At 39.3% G+C, this 21,947-nt stretch overlaps 2 protein-coding genes across 3 annotated transcripts; one reads left to right on the plus strand and one right to left on the minus strand.

The window, feature by feature from the left end:
* Positions 1-4,369: 4,369 nt before the first annotated feature.
* LOC308081105 (small ribosomal subunit protein eS21) lies at positions 4,370-8,803 on the minus strand (the record flags this gene model as incomplete). 2 transcript variants are annotated; one of them, XM_080457502.1, is made up of 6 exons in its annotated part: positions 8,778-8,803; positions 8,169-8,249; positions 7,047-7,110; positions 5,659-5,730; positions 4,741-4,796; positions 4,370-4,436 (listed from the first exon to the last, which is right to left on the minus strand). In XM_080457502.1, exons 2-6 carry the CDS (start codon positions 8,216-8,218, stop codon positions 4,427-4,429), a joined length of 252 nt encoding a protein of 83 aa, XP_080313628.1. In that variant the 5' UTR covers positions 8,219-8,249; positions 8,778-8,803. The 2 variants fall into 2 exon arrangements, with proteins under 2 accessions (XP_080313628.1, XP_080313629.1); XM_080457503.1 differs by lacking the exon at positions 4,370-4,436 and having other exon boundaries at positions 4,737-4,796.
* Positions 8,804-10,375: 1,572 nt separating this feature from the next.
* On the plus strand, positions 10,376-21,732 carry LOC308081102 (uncharacterized protein). Its single transcript, XM_080457499.1, has 11 exons — positions 10,376-10,496; positions 11,565-11,903; positions 12,353-12,517; positions 16,115-16,213; positions 16,467-16,513; positions 16,941-17,051; positions 17,147-18,976; positions 19,265-19,357; positions 20,367-20,413; positions 20,832-20,942; positions 21,037-21,732. Exons 1-7 carry the CDS (start codon positions 10,457-10,459, stop codon positions 17,342-17,344), a joined length of 999 nt encoding a protein of 332 aa, XP_080313625.1. The 5' UTR covers positions 10,376-10,456; the 3' UTR covers positions 17,345-18,976; positions 19,265-19,357; positions 20,367-20,413; positions 20,832-20,942; positions 21,037-21,732.
* The last annotated feature ends 215 nt before the right edge of the window (positions 21,733-21,947 follow it).

Consider the following 21,947-nt stretch of genomic DNA (forward strand, 5'->3'; position numbering starts at 1 on the left):
AACTGCTTAAGAATAATCTGAAAAGACGGGTAAGCAATGTAAAAAGGCAGGTAATGTTCCTTAATCCCCAGACATATTTGCAAGGTGCTTAGAGGGTTAGGTTTTCACAGTAAAAGGAATCTAAATCAGGGTTAACGAGACACAAGGTATGGAGGGTAAGGGACCAGAGCATATGGATGGGTGCCGCCCGGGGATGTGTGTGTGTCTCTGTGTGTGTGTGTGTGTATGTGTGTGTGTGTGTGTGTGTGTGTTTGAGGGGCCTCATCTTGACCTTGGTGCTCCCGCGTCATCCCTGAGCCAACAGGGGATTAGAACCTGCTTGTCAAGAGGGGGCCACTGGCCAGGGGCCAACATGACTTCACCCTGCTGGGAGTGTGCATGTGTGTGCACATGTGTGTGCATGTATGAGAGATAGAGGGAGGAAGACAGAGAGGAAGAGAGACAGTGTGTCCCTGTGTGTAACTATAAGACAGAGACAGAAAGACGTCTGTAATCCACGTATCTCAGGAACCGTTCGACTGACCGAATTCAAATAAGCCACACACGTCGTAGACGACTCGAGGGAGTGCAGTTGCCCGGCGTCGAGTCGGTTGGATAGGCGGTTGTCCAGAACCGCCAGAAAAGGCTCTGGCCGTGGCCCAAATGAGCCAATTGATTGCCATGGCAACCCCAGCCTAAGCTTGATTTGGCAAATTCCCCACACCTGCCATTTGATTACTTAATCAGTCTACTTTCCACAGTCAGTTTGCACTCTTCAGACCTTCTCCACAGACATTTACCACTGCACAAGAACAACCGCCAATCCCCCCCGATATGCCCATATGGGTTTATCCTGATAACATCAGGGATCTCCATATATGGGTATAAAAGGGACAAGAACAGAGTCAGACAGATATAGAGTTCTCCATATATGGGCATAAAAGGGACACAGGTAGACCGATACAGAGATCTCCATATATGGGCACAAAGGGGACACAGGCAGACAGACAACGGGTATGATGAGTATTGCATGTCAGGGTGGGGCATGCATTCCCTATTTGCATCGTTTCCAACATGTGTGTCTGAAAAACAGGCCAAAACAGTAGTGGGGTCTGGGCACCCCCAGCAATCCTTGGGGGGGACCACGCCAAAAGAGATAATAGGCCTATAATGAACTATAAAGGGAGACTGACAAATGTTATCTGTACCTGTACAGAGGTGTATAAGGAGTAAGTTGTATTTGTAAAATAGAGAAGAAACAGAGAGCAAGACAACAGTGAGGTTGCGGGAGAAAGCATGCATTCTTAGGCCTGTGGTTTGTGTGTGTGTGTGTGTGTGTGTGTGTGTGTGTGTGTGTGTGTGTGTGTGTGTGTGTGTGTGTGTGTGTGTGTGTGTGTGTGTGTGTGTGTGTGTGTGTGTGTGTGTGTGTGTGTGTGTGCGCGCGTGAGTGCGCGCCAGGGTCACCAGATGTTTCAGACTAATATCCCCCAGAGGACATACAAAGACATCTACAGACAGATGTTTAAACTGTCTTTTTAACATTCAAACGAAAATATCAAATGATCAAACGTTTGACCAACGCCTCACTGCTCTCACCCATGTATCTCTTTCTAATAAAAGAGAAAAATAAAATTTCAACTATTTCTACATTTTCCTTTATTGTTGGAAGATTATTCCAAAGATGTAATCAACAGAGATACTCTGAACACGCCTGATTACATTTAAAGGAGAGCTGCATCTATACCAATATAGACCCAACTTAAAGGCAGCTGCTGTTATGATAGTTAATGAATATGACGGAACCAGTTTGGTTTTCTCTCGTCCATTTAAAAAAAAAACTAGCCAGTTTATAATAAATAAAGCATTAAAGCTAGTTTCCAAGGACACTCCAAGCGTGCCTCATCTCTTTCCCAACTTATCTGAACCCTTTCAATTCCTCACTCGTGGGAGAGGTGGAGATATAGGTTCAAATCCCACCGGCCTGTTTTCCCACAGTGAGATAAGAGGCAGGTGGCTAACGGCCTGTAATCAGGAAGTGATGTAATGACAAGACTCAGCTGATGGTGGAGGGGACACTCGCTCCAGGGTCTGTCATTTCACCTGGTTGGAGGTGAAGAGAGAGGAGGAGGGAGGGAGGGAGGGATGGAGAGAGAGAGAATGACAGGAGGGAGAGTGAGAGAGAGTGGATGGAGACAGAGGAATAGGCAGACACCAATGCTTAGTAAAGCCAAATGTATAATTCGGCTTCACCAACATTATCAAGTGATGGCGATTTTTCATTTGAAAATCTGTAACTTTCTTAGGCTTAATTTCACCTAGGGGAGAGAAGAAAAAGACAGAGAAAGAGCGATCTAGAGAGAGAGAGAGAGAGAGAGTGAGTGAGTGAGTACAGGAGAGAATGAGGGAGGCAAGAAAGAGATGTGACCATGATGATGTAGACTCTAGTCTAGGTCATAGATAAATAGGGGACATCAGTAAAGCAAGGTGCAGTAAAGAGACAGAGAATAGAGGAAGAGGAGAAAGAGGTGGACTAGTTAGAGATTCAAGGGATGGAGTAGAGAAGTACGGAGATGAAGCACTGTGTGTGGGAAAGACAGGAATTAAGTAGTGACAGCTGACATTCAGTCGGTATTTAGGTTCAGACACAGAAACACCATATAGGCACTCTATACTGTGTTTAAGCTAATGACAGCTATATCCCCTCCATACCTTCCCCAGGCCCTGTCATTCACGCAGACATCCATTTCATTTGCTCACTGGTTATTTGAATGCCAGAGGGTTCTTAGAAAAACACCAGAAGTGTTTTGATCTAAAGTGAGATAATTGCCATGTGTAACTGTGACACATAATTAAAAAGTGATTCATGGCACAAATTAGGGTCCTAAAAAAAGAAATGAAAGAAGGTAAGTGCTTTGTTGAGAAAATTATAGGTTTAACAGCCTGTATTGTTCCTATACACTTGACAAATATGTCTGGAAAAATTACACAAATTTGTGTTGGCCTAAACCCAAATGAGAAATACCCCCCACAACATACCAGCAATGTTCCCTCCGTTTTCATTGACAAATGTTCGTTTCCTCATAGGACCCATCACTCTGGCAATGTGGAGTACTGTAGCAGTAATTGATAGTATCCATTTGTTGTCAAATGCTTCCCTCTAGTGGCCAAGGTGTGTACATTAATTGCTGTATTGGTTTAGATTCTAAATCTAAACCAACCCATTATCTAAACTTTAGAAAATAGTTTGGTTTTCTGGAGTTTATAAACTTTAGAAAATAGGTGCCAACTCCACCTTAAGGTGCAGTAAGTGATATTTGTCAAATAGCTCTATATTAAAATAATAACCATCACTATAGACTGAGTGTTCAATGACAGGTCTACCGGTCTTTCCAGCTATTTAGTAAACAGAACATTTCAGGTCTGGATACCAATTTCATCCAATCAGGAGAGAGAACGCATACAGGATGGATAAACAACTGAAATTGGAAGTGATGACACTACAAACTCGAACACTATACATTTGAAGCTGATAAATGGGTAGTTGGGTACTCTCTCCTGATTGGAGGAAATTGGCAACCCACCTGAAAATGTATTTTGTATCTAAGAGCTGGAGAGGTGGGGTGACCTGTTACTGCACGAACACTTTAGGACTGATTGCTGTCAGAATATAGAGCTTTAACTTAACAAAAAACATCCATCAAGATGAATAGAGAACATTCTTTCAGTTTTGTATTTTTCCATCAACTTGACGTTACCTTGGTTAGAACCTAAGCCTTGCCAGAAAAAAAATTGCCTCCTTAATTTACGTGAGTAGTCACACCAATTCACACTACGCACTAGAACTACGATACCGTTTTCTAGCCTGGCATTGCCAGACTGATCACGTAGGATCACTCAGTCTCACTAAACGTGCGAGTGCCCACATGATCAGTCTGGCAATGGCAGGTTAAGTTTTCAAAATCGGAACCTAATTAAAGTGGATGGCAGAGTCCTCACACCTATAACAAGGACAATGGTGAATGATATAGTTATCGTTATAGCGCATGGTGTGAACGGCCCTTATAGGCACTGGCACAAACTGTTATGTACTTGTGTGCTGTGATTTTTGATGTAGGCCAAACCTCAACATACAAATTCTTCAATGCAGTTGCTTATTAGTGTATAGTTATAGAGGTCCATTTCTGTGACTGAAGGAAATACCTCACAACTGCTACCTGATGATGTTCCACAATTCTTGACTCGCATTTGTGAGAAATAAAAATGTTGAGATACTAAGTCACAATTATGAGAAAAGAAAAAAAGACTCCGGAATACGGAGCTATAAGAAATTCAGAAATAGAACAATGGACAAGTAAATTACTTCTGTAAGGAGAATTTAAGACACAAGAAAGACCTTTTTTTCCATATTCTTTATTTTACAAAGTTTCTGTAGCTGCAACCACACATTTTAGAAGCTCCTGTGGAAGACAGAGGACAATTAATTAGAGAGATATTCTTATCGGGCAGGGATATCAACCATCTTCATTTATATAACAGGGAATTGTGCACAGCACAAAAATACATAGCATTTTGTATAGAAGACTATTCACAACAGCCATTTCAAATGCCATTAGTTAGCATTACACCTTCAATCACTTTAGGATTCATTGTCGAGTCTATGAACAGTTTGTTTTACAACAATTAAACTACAGTATATGGGAAATTACTCCAGACAGGAGTCTCTCCTAAACAGTAATTAACAGTATGAGTAAAGGTCCTTACTTTGAAACAATGCTGTCATCCTTGGCCAGCCTGAGGAGGGAGTCGTCAGCCTCACCCTACACAAAACACAGACAAAAGTCAGTTTACTCAACCTTTATTCAATAATGTGTGATGAAAGACATTCTTAGAGGGCCTTGCGGTGGGGTAATGTCTCCATGTTAGGCTAATGGGACAGGGAGTCACAATCAGTCTCTATTCTACTCAATAATTACAGTCAAGTAAAATGGTGAAGATGACGGCTGTGTTTTGGAAAACAGCCACTGTGTGGAGAGCAAAACAAAATATAACTCTGGTTGAATACAAATACATCAAGCAAGAAACCCTTTAACTATACTTTACGGACAACTTCACCCTTTTAACATATCTGGTCCTCCTCATTAATGCTCGTGATAAAATGGCACAATTCTTTCCTACTCTGTCTCATAGGAGGGCTGTGGACACTTCAGAAACCCACCTACCAGTGATATCGTTTGGCAGGTCTTTCAACTATTTTATTTTTATTTTTTATTAACGTGAGGATAATGGCTACCATTATAGCATGCTAACTTTCCAGGAAAAAAAGCCTGCAGTTTCTATTAGCTTGGATTCCCCAACGATGATGTCACTGGTAGGCGGGTTTCTGAAATGTCCACAGCCCTCCTCTGAGACACCGACCGAGAAGCAAAAATGGTACCATATTATAATGAGCATTAGTTTAGGACCAATTATAGAAATTGGGTGAAGTCATCCTTTAATTGCAATCATTTAGTTTTACTCACACGCACAAACCGAACACGCAGAAGCAAAGAAATACGGTATGCCTGTCATTTAGTTTACCGTGTGTGACAAAAATATTCATGTGACACATCACCAAAACACCATACAATGCCATGCTGTCAAATGATATTATCATCTTGCGTTTAGGCTAGTGGTACATACCATTCTACGGATGGCACCACAGATGGCGTAGGTCTTGAACTGGCCATTGAAGCGACCGGTCACCTTGTCAACCTGCAGAGGACAGAAAGATGGTAAGATACTAACAAGAAATGAACTCAACAAGGATAGGTACACAACTCTAACCTCCACATAACACTCTCATTCTTCCAGTTTCTCCATCTTACTGAGAATAGCAGGTTTTTTTTTATTCAGGTTAACGAAAATGTTTTGTCAATTCTAGCTTTCGTTGTTTTAGTTAATTATAATAACCCTTGATACTTATCAGTTCGGCTGGTCCAAAACTACAATGAGGTCATTTAGAGGTTTGCGTGGGAGGGAACAGATTAAGCGTAGGAGTACGGTCAAACTGTTCTCTTGCTTCTTTTTCCGTTTTTGTATATACGGTATGTTTATTGTGAATGCTGATACAATGTCTGAGGAACGAGCATTGAGAACTAACAAAATTGTACTCTTATGCACCTGTACACAAGATGTAACAATAAAGATCACCTTGAACGGAAAAATACAATGTACATTGAAGGAAAACAAATCAGCAGAATGGAGATGCATTGGGAAGACAACAAAGCTAAACTGAACTTTAACTTGTAGAGAATGGGCAAGGTAGTAACGGACTCTTGGACTGCTCTTACTACTAGAAAACAGCCACTGAGGACTGGTTACAGTCAGTGCATGGCATGCATTAGAATTGCAAGCAAAAGCTTTTCTAGAATTTCTGACAGTTTTCCTAAATACATGTGCTTAATTTATAGGAAAGCGGCAATAGACGGTTTTAGAAGAGATGTCCCAGAACTCTTTGCTTTGAAATGCTTACGGACTACAGTAAACTAGTCTGCATAAGGCTTTTCCACAAACACAGGGTCAGTGCTGGGTTGGGGAATCAGTGTACATTTATGGACTCTACATTTCTTCTTTTTTTGTAAAGTCAACATTATTACTTAACTGGATGTGTTCGTTCACTAGCAGGAATCTCCAAACACGACAAAACAACCGTGAGAAATGACACAAGTCGTTTTCAAATTACTAGTGGATATTCGTTGTTGGCAGTTTTACTACTGTCTTTGAAAACATGAGCCAGGACACTGAACAGTGAATATGACAATAAATGCCACATCATGCAGTGGGAATATAAATGATGGTGAACAACTCATTATGAGAAGAGATGTTATGGTGGAAGCTACAAAGCGGGCATCAACTATGTTCTAATATTTATGAAAGATACAGAAGCAGAATTCTTTGATATCTCAAAATCTATTTTTGTTTTGATCATATAAAATACTACATCATATGTATGCAGATGCCTTCTCCAGTACCACAAATACACAAATGGTTATGGACCAGTGGAATAGACATCAAATATATTGTCTTACCTCAGCAATATTGAGCTGGATAGAGGCATGGTCCTTGGCTCCAATGATTCTGTTGCTAGCAGAGCTGCAAAACAATATGAGCAGTTTTCATCACAACTGTATTCAAATTTGGAACGCTTCTTGTGCAACATTATGCCTGTGGCCATAATAGTTCAAGGTGGGTCTATATTACAGACTAATATATGGATAACTATTTGTTTTAGCGCAAGCTTCGTCGATTGTGATCTAAAACAACATATTTATGTGGTCAGAAGAATGCGATCTAGTCAATATTTTAGGCTTGGCTAAACAATATATATTTGGCTTGCTGTTTCAAGTTATGATAATGTTCATACCAAAATATACAAAGGATTGGAAATTGATTATGTGGTTGAGTGCTTTCCCACCACAGGGCTAAAAGCAACCATTGAATGCCATTAAGCCCTCCCACCAGCTTTGATTAGTAGGTATCCACTAGGTCAGTGGTTCTCAACCTGTGCACATGCTTTTTTTTGGGGGGTGGGAGGGGTCTCCAGGTGACAGTGAAGTGTCAATTCAAGGACTTTCAAGACCAATATTTATCTGTGGAACCGAGCCAAACTAAATGTTATGCCTCAACCCCTACAATTCCACGTGCGTATCAGGGTGGGGTCCCCAGTTCAAATATGATTATTCTGGTTGGTCAGTCTGAAAGGTTCAGAACTACTGCACTAGGTAATACAGTTAAGGGCATGGTTTGCCAAACCATGCACAAATGGAAGTTATTTAACATGCTAGGAACCATTCTGCTGTGCCATGGAAAGCCCTATTTGAGTCTATGGGCTGTCACAATTTAACTGTTAATCTGTTTGTTGCCCACCTACTGACTATATTCATTTAAAGATATTTGCCACACCTGCTAAGCAAAGTTTTACATTGTATGTTGTATTTTATGTAGAAGAAGAACTGGTCAACTACTGTGTGATGGAAAAAGAGCACCATGATTATCAAAACTGGTTAAATGCATCATCACAACACTTCAAGGGTGTAGCTAGCAACACTCCAGGATTGCGACAATACATGCCAATATATTACACACGTGGTTAGATTTGTTCATTGTCAGAGTTGAATGAAAACTCAGGATTGCATTTTTTATACACTCACCATTTACGTGGGACGTACAGGTCCACGAATTCACCAGCGTCGTTCTGCATGTTTAGAGATGCTGTTGATCGCCTACAGGATCTGAAGGAGGGAGAAACAGACCCACTAACTTAAGATTGCCCTTTATCTGTTGTCATGGCATCACATCAGTTATGAAAAACAGGACAGATGCAGAAACATAAGACTCATTTGGGAGTTAACGCTGAGTACTAGCGAAGTGAAAAGTAACGTACTGACAAGCTAACTAGCTGTCTGGTCCGACACCCACCCAAAATCCCAAGTTAAGACACGATTGTTACATTCGAACAGCGGTCCAAGTTAATAAACACAACACTAATTTTGTCCATTATTCTGTACTGCAATGCTAACGGTGTGCTAAGCTACTAGCCTGTTCGCCATCACCACCATGCATCACATGTGGCTCAACAGTCCGGGCGGAACAACAAACATTTAACTTTAATAGAACAGCCCGGCGTCAAAGCAAACACCAAACCGTCTCTAAGGATCTATGAGCACGTTTAGTTTAAGAATCTCCACAGTATTGTCTGCTATTGCGGATTTTAATGTGTCATTTTCGTACTTTTAGGCGAGAGCTCTCGCTACACTCACCGTGTACAACAAATGGCCGACGGGAAAGAAAGAAAGAGCCTAGTTTAACCCGGAAGTAAAGAGACTTCATTGAAATTGGTTAGGAAATCGTTTTGCGCCATCTGCTGTTGTTTGACAGAATACTGTACCTTCTTAAATAATAATAAAAAAATACACAAACTAACAAACAAACAAATGAAGAAAATATATAATAAATACAATAATAAATAGATATAGAATAGAATGGGTTCCCACTCTCTGATTGAGTTTCTAGACATTGGCTGCCCCAAAATTCTGTGCAGTACACACACACACACACACACACACACACACACACACACACACACACACACACACACACCTATCTACAAGCTCACAACGCGTTGGCTTGTCACACGTTGTGAGCTTGTAGATCTTCTATTTTCGGCGAAGAGATTTAGTGTAAAGGGAAAAAAGGAGGGGACTGAGTAGTATAGACCCCTGGGGGACTCCGGCCAGTCGTATAGGATTTAAATGGAACAACTAGTGTGATTTTTGGCCACCACGAGCGACCAGAATAGCTTCAGTGAGCCTTGGTTTAGAAAGTATAAGTCTCTGAAACTCTACTGGAGGAATGGAACACTAAATTCCCTCATTTGGTGTTTTGAGATGATGGTGGAGAGAACAGTGTCTAAATGTTGGTCTAAAATCTCCCATAAGTGTTTAATTGGGTTGTGATCTGGTAACTGCAAAGGCCATAGATAGCATATGATTCACACCATTTTCATACTCATTGAAACATTCAGTGACGCCTTGTGTCCTGTGGATGCGGACATAGTCAACCTGGACTGGTAGAGACCACTCCCACCAGAATATTTTGTTATTATTATAGGCTCAAGGTCATCACTCATATAATGACTATTTATTGATTTGCAGTAGGTGTTGTGATTGGTATCCCACGTTCTGACACCAAATTGTTGTGATTTCGGTTGACCACATAATGGTCCTAAGAGTCTCCATCTATAAGGGTGGTGGTGAGTGAAGGTTTCTGTTGAGACGCACGCGCGGAGAACCAGTGGACACCAGGCAGTATCACACGACAAGCTCTCTATGTTTAACACCACAGACTGTGGTTAGCACAAACTAACACTGAGACAGCTATTTTCAAGTGGAGCAAACAAGATGAGAGAGGAGATGCCATCGATTTTAAACAGTTTAAAATATCATAATCAATGTGTCCTGAAAGGGGTGGGAATGTTATTTTGGCTACATGTATGTACATGGTAGACTGGTACTGTAAATCTGTTCACCACACCTATCACCCACAAGGGTATATGTTTTTTAAATTTATTTTTATTTCTATTTATTTATTTTCTACTTATTTTTCCTTAACTTAGCCTTTGTCATAATTCAATGTTTGTCTTGTTGACAGTATGGACATAGTCCTCTGGGGTGGGGGTGATATGTGGAGAAAAAAGAAAAGAGAAAAGGGGGGGTAAGGAAAATAAATATTTCAGTTTGTCTTTCTATTTTGACACTGTAGACAAACCCTTTTCAGTAATGAAGAGAGAGAGAGAGAGAGAGAGAGAGAGAGAGAAAAAAAAAGAGAACTTGCATGAAGTGTGGCTTTCAAAGGAAGTGAAAAGCTGCTCATTGTCTTTCATAGCGGAAACTTCAGAAAGAGTCTGAGACTTGAGATTATCTGTACACAGACATACAATATGAATAGCCACTATGCTGTGTTTCTTGGCCTTTTTTCTGGTGAGTAATGTCTGCCTGTCTGTGTCTATCTCTAAATACATCTGTCCATATGTCTGTCTATCACCTCTGTGAAGTTAGCACCCCATATGATGAAAATATGAATACAAATGGTGTCAGTCTTTAGTGCTGGATTTGTGCTGCATTGTGCCGTAAATTTTAGAATTTGTGCTGGTATCATTTTTTAAATATCAATATTTATATGGTTTTGAGCTTTGCTGAGCCCAGCACGGCAGCACCGCCCCGTTTTTGGCTCCAAATTGCCAAAAATGGTCTCATTCTTTAGTGCTCATTGTGCTCTAATTTGTGCCGTTGAAATCAACAATTGTGCTATTTTCTTTTTAATATATCAATATTTATATGGAGGGGGGGGGGGGGTGTAATTCCTGGGGACGCCACTGGGTGCTGGTCTGTCTGTCTGTCTGTCTGTCTGTCTGTCTGTCTGTCTGTCTGTCTGTCTGTCTGTCTGTCTGTCTGTCTGTCTGTCTGTCTGTCTCATTTTGTTGTTATTCTATTCATCTCTCAGTGTGTCTGTCTATATCTCTCCAACCATCATTCTATTTATCTGTCGGTTTGTCCATCTCTTCATGTGCCATTCTCTTTGTCTGTGAAAAGTTATCCACCATTGCTTTAGTGTTGCTGTGGTGGTTTTTGTCTTTCTCTATAGATAAAAATGTGAATGTTTGTAATGTTTACACAGTAAAAAAAAATCCAGAACTTTAGCTATGTCTAGTTTGTCAACCTGTGGATATTTAGAACAAAATAATATATTTCTAATAGTCAATAACAATATCAGGAGTGTCCTGTTCTTCCGAAAGTATGAAAAAAAAAAAGGTTCAATCCACCAATCCACCACCTGTCTAGACCCACAGTCTATGGTCTAGACAGGTGAAAAAACGAAGAAAAACAAATGACCCATTATTGGTTTTGTGTCTTTTCTTAATGTTTTCTTCCAAACACGCTTTTTGCTACAACAAAAACCAATAATGTGTGGTATTTTGCAGTGCATTAGACAAAGTATTTATCATAACTACTAGTAATTATAGATTGCTCACCTTTGCTTTCCAACAGCACTGTGTGATGTCACCATTGGAGATACCACGACCCGCAGAGAAGTGGTGGGAAAAAACATCAGTGTTGGATGCTCATTTTCATGGGCCAGTACCAACAAGAAGTTCTTCTGTAGGGGAAAAGAAAAAAAAAATTGCACAGTTCTCATTGAAACAACCAATAACAATGAAGTGAAAGGTAGATACACAATTGAAGATAAGAAGGAGACTGGTGTGTTCTATGTGACCATTACTGGATTGGAGAAGTCTGACGCAGGGACGTACTGGTGTGGTGTGGAAAGATCTGCTCTGAACGTTTTATCAGAAACACATCAGAAGGTCATCATCGTTGTTGATGAAGGTAGAGATTGTGATTGTCTTCAATTACCTAAATATCTGCTGGTGCAAGATAGAGCTAAAACGTTTTTTTTAACAAACAAGCTGATAAGTAAGAATACATAGGGTGGTGCCTGAAGCGTTATAGCCAGTTAGTGCACTGACCACATGCTCCTGGTGCGTCAAGGGTTGAATCCGACTCTCGTCGCTCACACACACGCACGCACGCACGCACGCACGCACGCACGCACGCACGCACGCACGCACGCACGCACGCACACACACACACACACACACACACACGCACACACACACACACACACACACACACACACAGATAATACATTTAGAAAATGTGTGAATATTTATAAAACCCTGTAGTGCAGTGTGTGAATGTGACACAAGATGATGGGATGAAGATCAAATATAAATTGATACAAATACTGATATGATTACAACTCTTGGAACTTACAGCGTCAACATCGCAAACGACGACTGTCTCTTCTGTGAAAGTGACCTCTCCTGGACGAATGACTGTTTCTGGAACATTCTTTCCCATCTCCACATCCTACCAAAGGAGTCCCCACATCCTACCAAAGGAGTCACTTCCAAATACTTCACCTGAAGATACTTCATCAGGTATGAGTTACACATGTGTTCCTACTGTATATTAGCGTCACCAAATATATATTATAATTAAAATGTGTTATGCTCAAAATGCATTTTAATTATCTAAATCTATATTTTATTTTATTTTATGAAAATATATGTATCATGATCAAAATCAAATTTTCAGATTGTCATGAAACTCGCTGAATGCATTAATGCTCGATGGCAATGTCTGCCAGGTGGTTGATTGTTTGGTCTGTTCAACACTTTGGTCCCAAATAACATATCTTAAAAAACTACTGGCTGGATTGCCAGTGCATTGCTACGCACCTTCATGCTCACCCGAGGATGATCCCTACTGACCTTGGTAACATGATGGATCTTCCTCTTGCACCACCCGAATGTTCCACTTTTTTATTTAAAGAAAATCTGTTTTACATATAGTTTTACACATCGGCACACATAGTAACATCAGAAATCAATGACTAATAATTGTAAATATGTGTATACCACACAAGACCAGAGGTGGACAAAGTACTCAACCCCAGCACTTGAGTAAGAGAACAGATACTCCTGGTAAAATTTACTCCACTACAAGTAAAAGTATCTCAATCAAAATGTTACTCAAGTAAGAGTAAAAAAGTAATTGCTTTTAAATGTACTTAAAGGGCAAGACCACTTTGGTAGAGGTTTAGGTTGTGTAGTTACCTTGCCATGATGTAACTCCAAAGGTGGACAAGAAATTAAAAATAATTGCTCCATTGATTAGAAATTAATAATTCAAAATATGCTCCTCATTGACTTACATTGTACGTTAAAACAGCTCTCAAAGTCACTCTTTTAGCACCTAAACAAACGCAAACAAAGCTGATTCAGACAATATAGAACATCACCAAACCCAGTACTGTTTTTTTTATATATAAAAATGTTAACTTCCTGTTGATTTTGCTATTTTTATTAAGAAGAAAACCCGGACTGGATTCACGGATCCGGATCCGGATCCGGATCTTCAAATAGTAAAATCAGCAGGAAGTTAACATTTTTATTGAAAAAACAATCAGTACTGGGTTTGGTGATGTTCTATATTGTCTGAATCAGCTTTGTTCGTGTTCGTTTACGTGCTAAAAGAGTGACTTTGAGAGCTGTTTTACCGTACAATGTAAGTCAATGAGGAGCAAATTTAGAATTATCAATTTCTAATCAATGGAGCAATTATTTTTGATTTCTTGTCCACCTTTGGAGTTACATCATGGCAAGGTAACTACACAACCCAAACCTCTACCAAAGTGGTCTTACCCTTTAAGTATTCAAAAGTACATGCTTTTAAAAATATTTAAAGTACAAGTAAAAGTAAAAGTACATGCTTTTAAAAATACTTGAAGAACAAGTAAAAGTAAAAGTAGAAGTAAATCTCTTAATTTTTATATCGATTAATTGCTGTAATGTTTTCACAATGAATTTATAGGACCTTGTAACTCTTTCAGAGAAGTAACTCTCTGAAACCACCTGCACTGCATGCACTGATGTGCATGCACTGATGTGCCACTCATGTGCCTGCTTGTAGTTACTAGTGTATTACTAGATTAACATGTAGTAGCCATGTTCGATGCTGCATGTTCGATAACCTCTCGTCATCAGAAATAGCTGATCTACAAGCTCACAACACATCACTTCTTCAACGGACTGTGAGCCTGTAAGTCAGACATTTTCAGCATGCGAGGATGTCGTACAACGAAGTAGGCCTACACGTCCAGCTTAACCACCCTAGAGCTGCCTTCCCCTTGGATCTGGTCCTATTTTAACAGCATTTCTCAGTAATATGGCAATGGATTAACTAAGGACCAGTGTCAGTGTCCTAACAAAGCAAGGGGGTCGACTGGAGAAGTGGTGACAATTTTTTTGCTCAAATAACATTATAAGCAGTGTTGGCCAAGTTATAGTTACTTACGGCTCTCAAAAAGTAACTAGTTAGTTACTCTACTTAATAATAATAATAATAATAATAATAATAATAATAATAATAATAATAATTCTTCTTCTTCTTCTTCTTCTTCTTCTTCTTATTACATTTATTGTTATTATTATTATTATTTATACATTTATAGAACTATAGAAGTTATTATTATTATTATTTATACATTTATAGAACTATAGAAGTGTGGCCGATTGCATTTTAGGGAAGAAAAAAAAACGCCAACTACTCTACTACTACTACAAAAAGTACTCAGTACTTTACAGCCTTCCTAGAAATGTACTTGAGTAAAAGAAAATGTACTACAGTAAGAGTAATAAGTATAAAAAAATCTAATTCTCAAGTAAAGTACAGATCCTCAGAATCTGTACTTATAAGTACAGTACTCAAGTACATTTACTCTGTTACTGTCCACCTGTTACTGTCCACCTGTTACTGTACTCAAGTAAGAGTAATAAGTATAAAAAAATCTAATTCTCAAGTAAAGTACAGATCCTCAGAATCTGTACTTATAAGTACAGTACTCAAGTACATTTACTCTGCTACTGTCCACCACTGCACAAGACACAATCCCACATCCCACCCCCTCACCCTTACAATGTCATGACTCTTGACGCTGCTAGTAGGGTTTTAAGACTCTAGTCTTGTAAATGACTATGTTCTATGTTCATATCTATACTGTATGTTTTCTTGCCTCTCAGTGTCTGCCTGGTTATTATCTGTTTATTTTCCTGTCTACCTGGCAGTTAAAATCTTGAATGTGATCTTATGTATTAAATCAGTAAGATGATGAAATTCAGGATAGTTTTTATTTCAAAATCCTATTAATGAACTTTCATCATACAAAAATGCTCTCAGAATAATGTTTAGATATTATGCCCCATTTTAGATAAGAAGTAGTTTTGTACCTTTTAAATTAAGGGTAACTTGCTTGTGTAAAAAGCAACATAGGCGTTGTTTGCTCTACTGACGCTGTTTACTGACACTGTTTGTGAATATGACTTAATTGTATAGAACCTTATATGCATTGGATGGGGTGGGATGTTTTATTCCTTTTGTCCTTATCCATATGAAGCTATTATCAGCAAGGGTCATGTATAGGATAACAAATTAGAAATCAAAACAGACCCCCAGGAGTAGGAAATATAAGTGACTTAAGTCATGTTAAATGTGAACATGTCAACAATGTGTTCAATTCGGATATACAAGCAGAAAGAAATCCTCAGCTTGCCTGTTGTTGCAGGTGTGTGTGTGTGTGTGTGTGTGTGTGTGTGTGTGTGTGTGTGTGTGTGTGTGTGTATGTTTGTGTGTATGTGTATGTTTGTGTGCGTGCGCTTGTGTGTGTGTGTGTGTGTGTGTGTGTGTGTGTGTGTGTGTGTGTGTGTGTGTGTGTGTGTGTGTGGGGTGTGTGTGTGTGCGTGTGCGTGTGCGTGTGCGTGTGCGTGTGCGTGTGTGTGTGTGTGTGTGTGTGTGTGTGTGTGTGTGTGTGTGTGTGTGTGTGTGTGTGTGTGCATGTCTGCCATCCAACCTGCTTCCATTTAACCTCACAGTAGTATACTTCTAAAACTGCTGTTGCAGGTGCTGATTACATATCAGTCTTACTAGTTATTCACTTCCTCAAAACCTAACTTTGAATCATTTGTTTCTCAACCTAGGTGCCATAGTGTTTGTGGTTGCCGGGTTGGTTGTCATGGTCACCTTATTAGGAATGGCAACATTGATCTTTTGCAGGAAAAAGATTTGCACCCCACCAGGTACACTTGAGACACACGCACGCACACACACACACACACACACACACACGCACGCACGCACGCACGCACGCACGCACGCACGCACGCACGCACGCACGCACGCACGCACGCACGCACGCACACACACACACACACACACACACACACACACACACACACACACTGCACAAAGACACAGATGTACTGTATGCACACATGCATGCACACATGTGCATAGAGTGACAAACACAAATGAACACTGTTTGTTTTCCAGAACATTCCAACATTCCTGTGGATACAGACTGTGCTGTTGTGAATGAGGTGAGTTTAAGTACATTTGTGGAGGTCTCAAAAACTCTTTATGTATGTAGCAAAGTGATATTATAAGCTAATGTATGTAAAGCTAAACTAGACTATTTCTATATTAGTTAAAATAAAGGGAAAAAAGGAAAGCCATAACAAATACATTTGTCTCAATAGCTTTGACATAATTACTCTAAACTAAGGTGCTCTCAAATTAATTAACAGAACACAGCCTTTGAAACACAATGTTGCTAAACAGCCCAATTTTGTGTTTTATGTGTGAATTATTATAATTATGTGTGAAGGTAATGAAAATGTACATTCTGCTAAATATCAAGGTTCAGAGGATGGACCGTCATTCAAAGAAATGTACTGTATCATATACATTGAGGAAAAATGCTATGATCAAGTCAAATTAATGGAAAATTATTTCCTCTTTTCCAAGGCTGTGTATGAGGAGATCAGAGAAGAGAATAGACAGTCAAACTTAACTCCTGTGAATGTCTGTACCGTCTACTCCTGCGTCTCATCCACCAGTCCAACCACCAACATTCATGTAAGCAACTTTTAACCAGTTCATCTGTTGAGAAACATTTGTACTTTGTTTGTTATGACACTGATTGAACCTTCTTTTTCTACCCCCACTCTTAGCCGGTAAATGAATCACGCAACATCAACTCTGAAGTGTTTTCTTTGGGAGAGACAAATGCCTTCACAGACCCTCCTACTGCAGAGTCCATCAACACTGCTACAGTCGGTTATGCTGATGAAGATTTTTACTCTTTGGCACAGCTTCCCTCTGGTACAGGCGGTGGAAACCAGTCCAAAGACACTTCAGTGCCTCTGTAGCCAGAGATATCCCCTTCATTCACAGACACTTGTCAAGGTTTTTCAACAGAGGGCACCATACTTGGAGATTGCCCTAGTTACATCTCATACTTTTTGGAATGGGCCTCTGTACCCTATCACACCCGATATGCCTTTTATTTTCCCAATTCCTGAATTGTAGAATATTTCAACCGTTTCAATTACCATGATCAATTAATGTGTATTGAAAGATTTATATTTGTGACAATGCTAAAACGGATTGCTGCACACACTAGAAGTGAGTATATGCAATGCTTACCGGAGAACAAGAGGGCATACATCATAATATGCTTTTGAGAGAGAGAGAGAGAGAGAGAGAGAGAGAGAGAGAGAGAGAGAGGGTGGGGGGGAGAGAGAGAGAGAGAGAGAGAGAGAGAGAGATAGGAAGTAAGGAAGTGAAACGCTGCTCATTTTCTTTCATAACGGAAACCACAGAAATAGTGTGAGACTTGAGATGATCTGTACACAGATATACAATATGAATGCGGTGTTTTTTTGCCTTTTTTCTGGTGAGTAAATATCTGCCTGTCTGTCTATCTCTAAATGCATCTGTCCATATCCCCCCTGTCTATCCCCTGTCTGTCTGTCTGTCTTTCTGACTATCTCATATTGTTGTTACTCTCTCAGTGTGTCTGTTTATCTCTCCAACCATCATTCTATGTATATATGTATATATTATCCACCAATGCTTTAGTGTTGCTGTGGTGGTTTTTATCTACAGTATCAAAATGTTTGAATGTTGAATGTTGAATGTTTGTAAATAAACAGGTATTTCCAGGTAGAATGTCTATGGCTATTACACAGTATGAAAATGTCCAGAACATTAGCTATGCTAGTTTGTCAACCTGTGGCTATTTAGAATAAAATAACATAGTTCTAGTCAATAACAATATCAGAAGTGTCCTGTTCTTCCAAAAGTATGAAAAATACTGGTTCAATCCACCAATCCACCACCTGTCTAGACAGGCGGAAGAACTAAGAAAAGCAAATTACTCATTATTGGTTTTGTGTCTTTTCTTAATGTTTTCTTCCAAACACGCTTTTTGCTACAACAAAAAATGTGGTCCAAAACTCACACAAATTAGTACACATCATCTCTGTAGTCATGTGATCAACATACAGTATATAGAGTTCAGATTTTTCCAGTGGTTACATGTACAGTGTATAATTCTGATGAACATTCAAATGATTAACTTTTATTCAAATTAATTTGTATTTTGCAGTGCATTAGACAAAGTATTTATCATAACTATTCATTATAGATCGGTCACCTTTGCTTTCCAACAGCACTGTTGTGGTTAGGAGATAGCAAGACCCACAGAGGAGTGGTGGGAGGACACATCGAAGTTGGATGCTCATTTACATTGGCCAGTACCAACAAGAAGTTCTTCTGTAAGTCAGAAAGAAGTGTCTTCTTCCTGCCCAAGTGCACAGTTCTCATTGAAACAAATAACAATGAAGTGAAAGGTAGATACAAAATTGAAGATAAAAAGGATGGCGTGTTCTATGTGACCATTACTGGGCTGGAGAAGTCTGACACAGGGACGTACTGGTGTGGTGTGGAAAGAGCTGTGAAAAATACACATCAGAAGGTCATCATCGTTGTTGAGGAAGGTAAGGATGTCTTCAGACTCCTACATATCTGTTTGCTGGTGCAAGATAGAGCTAAAACCTATATTTTTAAAAAACAAGTAAGTTGATAAGTAAGAATACATAGGGTGGTGCCTGAAGCGGTAGCCAATTAGTGCATTGGCTACCGCAATTAGCATGCACCACATGCTCCCGGTGTGTCAAGGGGATTCGAGGTTGAATCCGACTCCCTCAAATTAAGACTGTGAGATAAAGAGAGATGATCACAATAAACAGAAATACTGATATGATTGCAACTCTTGGAACTTACAGTGTCAACATCGCAAACGACGACTGTCTCTTCTGTAAAAGCGACCTCTTCTGGAAGAATAATGACTGACTCCACATCCTACCCACCATACTCAGGTATGAGTTCTACATGTGTTCCTATATTGGTATTACCAAATATATTATAATCAAAATGTGTTTTGCTCAAAATGCATTTTAATTATCAAAATATATATATCATGATCAAAAACTAATTTTCCGATCGTCATGAAACGAGCTGAATGCATTAATGCTCGATGGCCATGTCTGTCGGTCGGTTGATTGCCATTGCATTGCTGCGCACCTTCATGCAGGATGATCCCTACTGATCTTCGTAACATGATGGCCCTTCCTCTTGCACCAGCCCTAAGCCAAATGTTGCAGGCCGCTTGCAAACAGGATATATCAAAATCTAATGGGTGCATTGTCATGACTCTTGACGCTGCTAGTGGGGTTTTAAAGGACAACTTTGCCTTTTTACAACCAAGGATGATGTTTTCGCTTGTAATTGAAGTAAATAAAAGATGAGTGTATATATATATATTTTTTACTGCTTTCTATAGTTTTAGGAATTTTCGCAATCTTTTTTATAGTGGGCGGGGGCATTCGGGCAAGTGGCTAAATATGTATTTTTTACACTATAAAAAAGTGGTCTTTGATGGCCAGATGTGAGTTATTGGGGCTAGAGAACCTATAAATAATAATAAAGAAATTAGAAGTTATTGAAGTTATTGTGTAAAAAAAACAGACATTCGGGCCACCTGCCCGAATGTCCCCGCACACTGTAACAAAGATCACGAAAATTCAGTTTGTGAATATGACTTAACCTTCATATGCATTCACATGGTTGGGGTGGGATGTTTTATTCCTTTTGTCCTTATCCATATGAAGCTATTATCAGCAAGGGTCATGTATAGGATTAAAAACACAGAAATCAAAACAAACCCCCATGAGTAGGAAATATAAGTGACTTAAGTCATGTTAAATGTAAACATGTGTTCAATTCGGATATATTATAAATAGAAAAAAAATCGCAGCTTGCCCGTTGTTGCCGGTGCAAACATGTGCATATAGTCACAAACACAAAAAAACACTGTTTTTTTCCCAGAACATTCCAACATTCCTGTGGATACAGACTGTGCTGTTGTGAATGAGGTGAGTTTAAGTAAATTTGTGGAGGTTCAAAAACTCTTCATATGTGTAGCAACGTGATATTCTTTTAAACTAAGCTAATGTATGTAAAGCTAAACTAGACTATCACTATATTAGTTAAACTAAAGGGAAAAAAGGAAAGCCATAACAAATACGTCAAACTAAGGTGCATGCTCTCAAAACAATGAACAGAACACAGCCTTTGAAACACAATAATGTTGCTAAACAGCCCAATTTTGTGCATGTGTGAAGGTAATGAAAATGTACACTGAGTTCTGCCAAATATCAAGGTTCAGATGGCTGTGTTAATTGGTTTGAGAGCATGGACCGTCGTTCAAAGAAATGTACTGTATCATGAATTGAGGAAAAATGCTATGATCAAGTCAAATGAATGTAAACTCATTATTTCCTCTTATCCAAGGCTGTGTATGAGGAGATCAGAGAAGAGAATAGACAGTCGAACTTAACTCCTGTGAATGTCTGTACCGTCTACTCCTGCGTCGCATCCACCAGTCCAACCACCAACATTCATGTAAGCAACTTTAAACCAGTTAATCTGTTGAGAAACATTTGTACTTTGTTTGTTATGACACTCATTGAACCTTCTTTTTTACCCCCACTCATAGCCGGTAAATGAATCACGGAACATCAACTCTGAAGGGTTTTCTTTGGGGGAGACAAATGCCCTCACAGACCCTACTACTGTAGAGTCCTTCAACACAGCTGCAGTCGGTTATGCTGATGAAGATTTCTACTCTTTGGCACAGCTTCCCTCTGGTACAGGAGGTGGAACCCAGTCCAAAAACACTTCAGTGCGTCTGTAACCAGAGATATCCCCTTCATTCACAGACACTTGTCAAGGTTTTTCAACAGAGGGCACCATACTTGGAGATTGCCCTAGTTACATCTCATCATTTTTGGAATGGGCCTCTGCTGGACCCTTTTATTTTCCCAAGTCCTAAATTGTAATTTATTTTCAACAGTGATGTTGTTGAATGCATTGTATTACTCGACAACACTGCAAATGAGTTTAACTACTACTAGTGTAATTTCGAGAATAAATAAATCTTGAATGAATGAATACTGCAATTACTAGAGATTTTAGAATGTCACACCACAGACCAATGGGATGCTATTACTATGAATCTATGTTATATAATTATTACTGATGCTAATGTTATTTAATTGTACATACATACTTAACAACCAAATACTTTCCATATGGTCTGCCTAATATAATATAATAACATTTTCCCTAGAGGTTTATGTTTTGGTTCCCTTGACTTTTATTGTTGTAATATGTTTTTGCTGATTCTTTCTTTTTTTGAATCAGTGTCCATTTTGGTCTTTTCCGTTCTGTTTCTTCATCTGTATGACATGTCTATTAGTGTTTAAACTGTAATGGATGTGTATATTCCACATTGATGTTAATTTTATCCTATGAATGTACAAATATTCCCGGAGAATGCCCCTGGAGGGTTTTTAGGCATTCTCCTTCACATTTCTACCGAATCTTTGTGTATCATTTTTTAAATGT

This window comes from Gymnoscopelus braueri (genome assembly GCF_963280865.1).
Source record: "Gymnoscopelus braueri genome assembly, contig: SCAFFOLD_107, whole genome shotgun sequence".
Lineage (NCBI taxonomy): Eukaryota > Metazoa > Chordata > Actinopteri > Myctophiformes > Myctophidae > Gymnoscopelus > Gymnoscopelus braueri.

Bases quoted from the DNA above. Each gene is read 5' to 3' on its own strand.
- LOC308081102 (XM_080457499.1), top strand. From the start codon at position 10,457: ATGAATAGCCACTATGCTGTGTTTCTTGGCCTTTTTTCTG. The intron at 10,497-11,564 runs GTGAGTAATGTC...GCTTTCCAACAG, and splicing joins GTTTCTTGGCCTTTTTTCTG to CACTGTGTGATGTCACCATT. The intron at 16,514-16,940 runs GTGAGTTTAAGT...CTCTTTTCCAAG, and splicing joins ACTGTGCTGTTGTGAATGAG to GCTGTGTATGAGGAGATCAG.